This window comes from Harpegnathos saltator, unplaced genomic scaffold, assembly GCF_003227715.2.
Source record: "Harpegnathos saltator strain DR-91 unplaced genomic scaffold, Hsal_v8.6 scaffold58, whole genome shotgun sequence".
Lineage (NCBI taxonomy): Eukaryota > Metazoa > Arthropoda > Insecta > Hymenoptera > Formicidae > Harpegnathos > Harpegnathos saltator.
This window is the reverse complement of record NW_020230404.1, coordinates 983,834-993,823: the sequence shown is the minus strand read 5'-3', so window position 1 is coordinate 993,823 and position 9,990 is coordinate 983,834. Positions and strand designations below refer to the sequence as shown.

At 38.4% G+C, this 9,990-nt stretch overlaps 1 protein-coding gene across 1 annotated transcript; it reads right to left on the bottom strand.

Moving 5' to 3' along the window:
- Positions 1-96: 96 nt before the first annotated feature.
- On the bottom strand, positions 97-4,618 carry LOC105183487 (zinc finger protein 606). Its single transcript, XM_019841565.1, has 3 exons — positions 4,408-4,618; positions 1,619-1,843; positions 97-362 (listed from the first exon to the last, which is right to left on the bottom strand). The coding sequence occupies exons 1-3, from the start codon at positions 4,616-4,618 to the stop codon at positions 97-99; spliced, it is 702 nt and encodes a 233-aa protein (XP_019697124.1).
- Positions 4,619-9,990: the final 5,372 nt, after the last annotated feature.

Below are 9,990 nucleotides of genomic sequence, written 5' to 3'. Positions count from 1 at the left end.
AGTAGTGAATAAGAGTGCAGGCTGGAGAGACGCAAGGTCGTTTCCAACTTGTTTTTCCCTCTTTACTGTCAGATTTTATTTTATTTTCCTGTTACATTACAAATACGCGTCGTTCTTCCATTGGTCGTTCCAATGGTCGTCCCATTGGTAGTTATTCCATTGGTGAACGTGACACAGGTGTTGCCTCAGTTGACAGCTCCGGCGAAACTTCGCAACGCATATCGGACACTCGAAACGTGGTTGTTTGCCGCACTCTTCGCGCTTGTGTCTCGTCAGAGACGGTTTCCACGTGTACTCCTTGCCGCACACGTCGCAGGTATATCTGCCGCGATACCGCCTGTGATAACGGGACTTCCTGTAACCTGGAAAGAAAGCACGCTATCAGCATGTGTTCTGGCTCGTTGCTCAGCTCATCAAAGTGCATCGCGTATTGTCATCAATTCTTCGCCGTGGCTCGTCGGATTCGAGCACACAATGCGCCCTTCTCGTCTCTCGTGAGACGAATTATTCGTTCAGGTTTGTCACCTGGAACACAGCCCGCAATCATGAATCCATCGAGCTTCCTGGGAAGTTCCTTCTGAGAGCAAGCTTAATCGTCGCTGCTAAGCGATATAGACTCAGTTTTTCTCTCTTCGATGGAAATTCGCAACTAGAATGTTTCTTCGCATCTTTATCTTACGTCTATTCTCTACGTTTGCATTGTACTTATACGATATGTGCTTGTACGAAGAACGAAAGAGCGAGGGGTACACTGATATTTCTGGTATTTACAGTATTTATTTCGGTAGAGAGCAGGTTATAATTGAAAATCGCGTGGACACAGTTCCTTTCCTAAGTTTCTCTTCGTATTGTATTTCAAGCAAGTGTAAGGTGTATGTGCGCGGTTCTCTGAAGAAATAATTATTATTAATGACAGGGACGAAAACACGCGGACAAATTCTATACATTGACATACGACGACAACAAAAAATTCTTGAACGTGATATTTGCGAAACAAGAAAAGAACGAAAGAAAACTTTTTCAGATAATTTCTTTATACTTTGACGAATGTACCGGATATACATATGTTATTGCATATATATATTCCATATAATTTCAAATAATAAAATAATCATAATGCTAATAATAGCGCGGGGTAAGAATACAACTATCGTATATAAATCTCAAATGAAATATTTTATGCGGTAGAAAGGCCATCTTGTTCTCAAACATGAAACTTGGTATATTTCAACATCTTACTCCGGTGAAGGATGTATATAGCGTAAGCAAATATATAATATAATAAATGAATTTCTCATCAATCATGAACATGATTTCGCTCGCAGTCACCTTATTTAAGTACGACGGATTAGAATTTGTTCTTTCTCTTTTTAATACAATCATAATATTAATTAAATCAAACCACGCGAATGTTGAGCGGCAGTACTGGCGGATCGATTCGTTAGCCTTCTGCTTCACATCATCTCTTTGTACGTCTAGAAATTTGATATCTTACAAAAAGGAGAAGAAGATACAAAGGGATAATTGTGATAAAGTCTTCAGTCGAGCACGACACTGTTAAACGGATTTTTCCGTGCGTCTCTTGCGCATTCCTGTCACGCGCCTCAGAAGTTCTTGCCGTTCGGAATGACCCACTTGTGAACGTTGATCAGGTGTTTCTTCAGCATCCACTTGTGCCGGATCTTCGCGCCGCACACGGGACAACTGTGTTGCGGCTCCTTGCCACACTCCTCCCGTTCGTGCCTGATCAATGACTGCATCCACTTGTACTCTTTCCCGCAAGTCGTGCAGAAGTGTCGCCCCAGCCTCTTATAATAGTCCGACGAATTGTGCACTGACGAACCTGCAAGAAGCAACGGACGATGTGTTAATGCATTCGAGGTGCAAAACGCGACGTTTATTACGTGACGCATTCGCAGATCTGCTTTCGCGAGGTGAAACCATGGACTTGTATATATACGTAGACTGCGTCTTTTTCCGAGAGCTTTGAAGACAAAATATAAAAAAAATAGTTATATCCCTCCTCCACTGTTCACAGGTATATTGCCTCCATCAAACTTTCTCCAGTAGGAGCCTCCAGCTAAAGAAAGATTTCAGCCTTCACAGCCTCTTGTGGGACGCTTAGTCTGTATATATAAGTCTATGGGTGAAACGTGTATATGCCATTGCTTTTTATATGACACTTGATGCTTGATTATATTCGCCTAATTAATTTTCGCGATACGACCGCCACGTCAATCGCGTCGATTTCCGCTGAACTGTCAATCGTATTTTTTTACCGAATGCCAGAAATATCTAAGCGTTCTCTCGCTCTCTCTCTCTCTCTCTCTCTCTCTCTCATTAGTTCTGCGTTTTATATAATTGTCATTATTATCATCCAGTATCTCGTATATATGTAACTCTTCTCCTAAAAATTTATTCTACTTGCGAAAATGTTCTTTCATCCTTGCAAGCATACAACAAAACAAACTATTAAGCTGCAAAAATTGCTAAGTAAATCTCGTTAATTAAACGCTATCGGACAGCGCACCTATGTAAATTAATACAACAGGGGCAGCGAAGTGTCATTGAAAGAAAAATGCAAATCAGAAAATGTACCAATGCTATATTTTCTATGCCGTAATGCTGAATTCTCAGACTTTATCGTTTAGAAAACCATTGCATTGTTTCGTACGATTCACTAGATGCCGCCTTATTCGGTAATTTATTACCGTGGAGTATTGTATAATAATAAACGTAAGCAAAACGAATATCGCTCGAGATAAGCGTTTTTGTAACTTACGTGACAACGGAATCAATGATACAAATATTGCTTGTCCATTTTCTTAATATATCGCGTACATCTAATTGTTCGCATACATTGCACTCATTACGTCTCTCTCGAATTTTTCAGTCAATTTGTTTGCGCGTTTAATTCGTCACATACGCAAGCAACCACACCGATTTACGCATATCCCGATTTCGAATTTTTTTTACAACGAAATTCTTTGAATCATTCTTGGTTCACCTAATAAACTTGGTACGCTATTAGGCCACCAATCAAGATTAATGTTATAATTTCTCACTCAGCAATGTAACTGTTATGTACAAGATGCGTTATATTACACTTACGTTGCTCTCCTAGTGGGAAATTATAATATTGATGTAACGTTACTGTTTGTTGATGTTTACTGGGTTATTTTTACACCGCGATTCCCCACGCGATTACCCACGAACATCGTCAATACACATCTTCTTATCATAATACACATTGTCAGAGTTGATATTTTATAGAAAAATGATAAATTATACACAGGTACGGAAAAGCGTTGTTGATATCCCAAAGAGAGTTACATGTCGCTATACTTAATTTTACACGCTACTATCTACCTCGATGATAAAAGAGCTACTTTACACTCATCGCTTCGCGATACTTAACATGTTGACTGCCGCACGTTGATTTCCCCCTGGACCTTTCTAGAACATTGTCAAGTTTCAATCAACCAAGATAAATGTACAGGAAACATAGATATATATCTTCCGATGCATACATTCGTTAGTTGTAATTTCATTAGTTCTTCATTCACATATGTGACTCGTTATGCTTTATAAAGTTCCCAGTGACCTCGTGGCGATCAACATGTTGAGTATAATCATGGATTACACGACTGTTCGACTGTACCTATAAAAATTGTGACGCGTCAGTACAAACTATCTTTCTTCAAAATGTGATTGTTGTTTCTCTCTCGTTATATATCTACGTAGAAAAAGATATTTCTTCAAATAAAAAATCACAGTAGAATGATTCTCCCCCGTCTCTGATCTCCGTTACCGTTACAAAAATGTCCGTATCATTATATATAGCTGTAGGCAAAATCATTGAAGATATATGCTCTCTGTGAGATTTACACTGAAGATCCGGAGTGTAATATTTTCCTCCTTATCTCGCGCGTTCATATATTCAATCGAATATTCTGTCTTCACCGCGCCATAAAACGTTTACACTATGAAATATGCTATTCGATCGAGAAGAAAGATTTACGATTTAATTGCACATTACAAAAATTGGTGTATTAAAATAAAGTATCGGCCGACACGGGATAGTCTTATCGCGATGCATCCCCTTGAGACACGGATAACGCAACACACGCGCAAATTCCCGACTTAATTATACTTAATTATATTAATACGATTTAATTCTCAGTTCTGTATTGATTTCACGAGGAACTATGCTCGTGCACGTGCTCGTGCAATCAAATATCGACTCGAACGCGATGGGCGACTGATGTCGTCCGGCTCGTTCAGGCAGGCTTGATTTCTTATCGATGATGGATTCCAGCCGCGGAAACTAATTCTCCAACTTGTGCACGTTGTTCTCGTGGCGTAGGAGGTAATCCTTGCGTTTGAACTTTCTGCCGCAAAGCGTACAATTGTACTTTGGCAGCATGCCGCAACCCTCGCGTAGATGCCTCGTCAAGGAGTCCGTCCACGTGTAACGTCTGCCGCATTTGTGACACGTGAAGGGAGAGTCGTAGTTGACGCGGCAGTGCTCCCTCTTGATTTCTGAAACAAGTCGCAGAAAGGGCGACGGTGAGATCATTGATTTCATCGGCGGCCCTTTCAGCACTCGGCTTGGCATCGATCGACATGCCAATTCGCTCAAATTGATCGTTCCGGACGATCAGGGTACAGACAAGTCAGTGATGACCCGCTAATAGGAAAGCAACGTCTTGTCAAATCTGAGTTTCTCGTATCAATAACCGTGTTAATATAGCCTCGGCCGTACATTCTTCAAGATTACAGCCTCAGCGATACGACTTCGATATTCACAGAGAATATTGAATTTCGTCGTCGTTGACAGTAATTCCATTCTATTATAGTGATTCGTACGTCATGATAGTTTACGAACAATCGTGAAAATTTGTACAGAGTGACTTTCGCAGATCAGGTAGAGAGTACACATTTGATTCTTTTATTTGCATTTTTGATTTGGTTGATTCATATTGTTCAAGGGATGATCGATTCGCTGTAACATGTTATATCGACGCATGCTAATATGATCAATCAAATTAGCATGTTACAAGAGTTTAAGTAAGCGAATAGGGAAAATGTCGTACAAGTTGTAAGTTCCATTGAATCACCAGCCGGATATCAATGATCATTAATTATTCTTTCTCTCTCTCTCTCTCTCTCTCTCTCTATCACTGTATATTATTGTATCGGTCTATTATTAGTCTTGGATGATTTTGTTATGAAATTAATAATCGATTATCGGACATATATTAATTTAGGAGGAATCTCTTTCGATAAAATTATCGGATTATTCTTCATGTAGTCAACACTTGGAGATCTACACTTGGAGGCATAATACACACATCTTCCTAAAGGATTACTTTTAAAGAGTACTCCATTCTCTGCGCAGAACGATATCTTAATATTTAATTGAAATTAACTAAACACTGGAATAATAAAATAGAATTGATAAAGGGAGGTTCTCTTCTCCTTTCTGGGCGTAGATCCTTCTCAGCAATAATACTTGCTTAGCGGCAGACTTCAGCAGGCTATAAGATTATGGTTTAATAGTAACGATAAAAATTCAATAAACACATTTCAACATATTTTTATTTCTAACAAAAGCGACTTCATTTACTTTTATCGAGTCGAGATTTTGCTTCTGCATTAATTCTGCAGATCCTATCGAACTCGAAGGGCCAATGGAGAATCTCGAAGTGAAACATTAGACTTTGATATCATGAATACTTACTTATTTTTATTGAGGCTTAAAGGACTTATTTAAGAATTATTTAATACTCGATTATTTCAATAGTCTACCTGCATATCTAAACTGTTTAAAATTTAAAATTTTAATTTTAATAAACAATATATTAGTTATTGTTATGAATTAGGTACTAATTATCTACTTATATATATCAATTAGTACTTACTCAATTGCAGATAGTGTATTGTAATAACCAAATATAAATTTATACAATAAAGATTAATGGTAATAGGTAAAGAATTAAAGAAACAGGTAAATAAAACAACAAACTTTCTTCTTTCGTAATATTTCTGTTATTATTTTTTATTGGCGTCAGAAATTTCGGTAAAATTTGGAGACTTAAGAGATGAGAAAGAAAAAGTCGTAAGCCTCATCGTCCACTGTTGCTATAGTCTGCATCCTGTAATCCGTTTTGTAGTTAATTTCTGGTCCTTATCGTGGTCAGGCGTTCAACGGTGCCACACGAAAATATAAATCAATCTGCGCTATCGACACTACAAGAAGAAATTATTAATTTCGCTACAAACTGTAATCATTTTTGGCGTCAATCGTATCTTCCAACAAAAAATAGTAATAGCAGTAATAGTATGCATATAAGATTATTATCAACAACGTTATAATAGTAGAGCGTTTACAGAAACTCTACACAAAAACGGGTTCCTTATTAATTATTTTTAATTATTTCATTTCTTAGCTAATAATAATCGCCAATATCAAACACTTTTTTCAATATCCGGAACGAAGGCGCTGCCTAAGAGTGGGATACTAGATCGGGAAGTCAGGACAAACAATACAGGCGCCGATATATCATATATATTAGAGTATATCAAATTATTTATTATGAAGGATGTTTTAGATTTTAACGGATGTTTGACGAATTTACTGGAAGTGAAGAGATACCGAAGTCGAAATTTAGTATCTATTATGAGCTCAGCATTTATATTTCGTTCATTTGCTAAATCATTATGTTTTTATCAACCTATGATTATCGACTTGTAATACTTACGTCGTTAATATCGCTTCAAATAGCTGAATAACGTGTGTCCGTACATGTTGCATAAATTATTGATTATATATACAATAAAAAATTGGGTATAATTTACAATTATACAAATATCGGCCTAAATCTCACTACTGCTGAGACTTGTTGTTTTAGTAATATTGTTTGGGACGCGAATGATTAAATTTTATTTTAAACCAACGCTCTTTTACTTGTTCAATTTTGCTATTCCGTAAGCCAAATTTAAATCCTTGGCGTTTACGCAATTGCTATCTTTAGCTTAACAACTTCTTTCTCCTTTTATTTCTTTTAAATATCCAAATCCTACCAGTATTTCCAACGCCAACAAAATAATAATGAACAAATCACGAAAGTAGGAAATTCGTTGTATTACAACATATTGATATGGGTAAATATATTTGCTGGTGTTAATTATTTAATATTTACTTATCACGTTTATTCTATTTGCAGCCGAGTATATTGCATAATTAATACATTCTTTATTGAAATTAAGAATAAAGATTAAATGTTGAGCGTATTGAGATAATGGAAATTCTTAAATAAAGTAATTCTTAAATAAATATTTTTTCATCCAAATTTCAACACAGAGAAAATGATAATAAATAATCATTTGTAGCATCTTCAAGTTCAACGGCATCTAAAAGATTAACGCAGAACCAAAATTTCGACTCGGGTTAACAGACACAAAATACAATGTAGCGATACATATTATTTTGATCCTAAACGTACGAGAAAACTTTACATAAGAGATAATATAATAATGCGACATCTTGTATGCGGTCTAATATTCAATTAAACATTTCGCGTTATCACTGCTTATATATTATAAGATATAAAATAACGATATTTTTTCTGTCGAATTACTTTCAAATCTTCTGCGATGATAATAAGTATAAGAAACATAAAAGGAACGGTAACGTTCCTTTTGCGCGTAATCCGCTCGTAAAGGGGGCGGAAATAGAGAAGCACAGGTTACAAACAATCGCAATTTCGAGTCAATTATATATCGGTTATTATAATCGACGTAAACGAAATCTCACGATTGTAATGTCACGGTCGTGTTGTCACGCTTAGACTCGATCTACAACGAACGCAGCAAGACTTTAAGCATTTCGCTCTCTAAGCCTGCTTCGCTCTACAAAACTTTAACGTAATTTCTGGCGAAAGGAGCTTCCTACGCTGCCGGAAGACGTAATAACGCTGAAAATTTCAAGATTATGATACGTCTGGTAGTGCGGGAAATGCTTTTCGCCGGAAATCATGCAACAGTTTCAAGTTCAGAGCGAAGGACTGGTCTCACTGTATTCATTGTGCTTCAAGGCTTATCACCGCAACATTATCGAGATTTCTTCAGTGCACTCGCCTCATCAACGATATATATATCTCGCACGGGAACAAACACTCGGGCGCGTCGCGACTCGTCAAGTCGGAAGATCAGCACACCGGCTTGTTCCTCGTTCGCCGTGAGCGCGGCAACGCTTCCTCCTGAAACGCATCCTGCGTGTCTGACCGCGGCGGGGTGTCCTGCCGCACGTGGCGCAGCACGTGGAACGTGGCGGCGCGGGTTACGCGGCCACACTCGCTTTTCAGGTGTTTGTTGAGGGAGTCGCGCCAGCGATACTGCTTGCCGCAATTTCGGCATGTGGCCTTCAGTTCCTTGCCGCACTCCTCGCGCAGGTGTCGCTGATAAGACGACCGCCAGGAGTAGCTCTTGCCACAGGCGCTGCACCGGTGCGAGCTGATCGCACTCCCACGTTTTCCCGCGTCGGATCGCCACCCTGAAATGTTGTTTCACCCGTTAAATCAGAGACCCCACCTCGGCTGTCTCGCGCGTCCGCAAACGACGCACTTCTTTCGGATATCTCTAACACGATCGTGCGTTATGTGTGTGTTTTTCATATAGTTTGGTATTTCCACAAGATATTGCGAGAAGAAATCATCACAGGTTCGAATTTAATGGCCGTGTTAGATTCTCAAATGGAAAAGCGGGAGATGGGTATTTTGCATGACTGATGAAATGTTGGAACTTTTAGTCTTGTCTACAGACGGTATTCCTTCGCATTTCTTGCGTACAACTCTTAATTGAATTTAGGATTAAGGCAAAAGTGGAAATTTGTGGAAATGATCGTTCTGGAGAGAAGTGTCGAGTATGAAAAATTCGTTGATATAAGAGCGTTCATAAGGTGTAAATCTATTTCTGCCGTTTGTCTGCACGTCACGACGACTTTCTCTAAAAGCTTCTCTTAGCGTTGATAATAATATTCTTTCCCTCCTACATATTTTTGGACAAACTACCACGAATGGTATTTGCCTAATAATAGTAACACTTCTAACGGACTTCTAAGGACAGGGAATTATAAGAAATGACAAGTGCTTGTCCGTACGTCACTATTGTACCATCAGCTGTCTGCAGCATTGACATTCGACAGTTTGCAAGATGAAGAAATCAAGAAGCGGTGATTTGTGTGTCTCGTGACGAATGATTTTGATCGGTGACATCGGATGTAGATATTACTTGTCGGTTTTATAGCAGAACGGGATATCAATCGTGGTGAAAGCGTCAAATTAACAAGTACACTTGCTGCTCATTATATTCATAAAGCAGAGATAACTCGTACTTTTATTTTATTCTTTTCTTGTACAAAAACAACGGTACGTTGAATAAGCCACGTCTCAACTGCAAGCTCGACGATAGCTATATGTGTGTATATGTATACGTAGCGGTCTGCGTAATTATAGGAGTCACACTCTCTCTCTCGCTTTGACTATTAGGAGGCTTTAACGTTAAGGCCGCTCGGCATAAAATTATGCTTTCGACAGAAACGACTTGAGCCGTAAAAAAATTAAGTGTCCTCACACTGCTGTCACACACTATTACTGATTACGAAGCGGTTACGTATTGGAGATAGAAGGGATCTCAAAGAGTGCTTGACATTCACACGGGTAAGTTTAAAACGCGTCGTTCTCTCATATACGTCAAACGATCGCTATATAAAGTGGCATGAAAATGCTGCTATTGTTATTAGTACCATTATTACTATTATGAGATTCCGTCGTCGTATACATCTTTGCGGCTGTACTTCCGGATGGACCAATCCCCTGATTGGGGTGAAACTTTTTAGATAAATTCCAAGGATAATATTAAAGTTAACTATCAGAGTCCCAAGTGTGGGTCTTGAATAGTTTAAAAGATAATATTACAGAATTGAAT

What these genes read in the sequence shown, in the direction of transcription:
- LOC105183487 (XM_019841565.1), bottom strand. Translation starts at nt 4,618, where the DNA reads ATGCCAAGCCGAGTGCTGAAAGGGCCGCCGATGAAATCAATGATCTCA. An exon ending in CATGCTGCCAAAGTACAATT is followed by an intron (nt 1,844 to 4,407) that starts GTACGCTTTGCG and finishes TGCTTCTTGCAG; the next exon opens with GTTCGTCAGTGCACAATTCG. An exon ending in CAAGTGGGTCATTCCGAACG is followed by an intron (nt 363 to 1,618) that starts GCAAGAACTTCT and finishes CTTTCTTTCCAG; the next exon opens with GTTACAGGAAGTCCCGTTAT.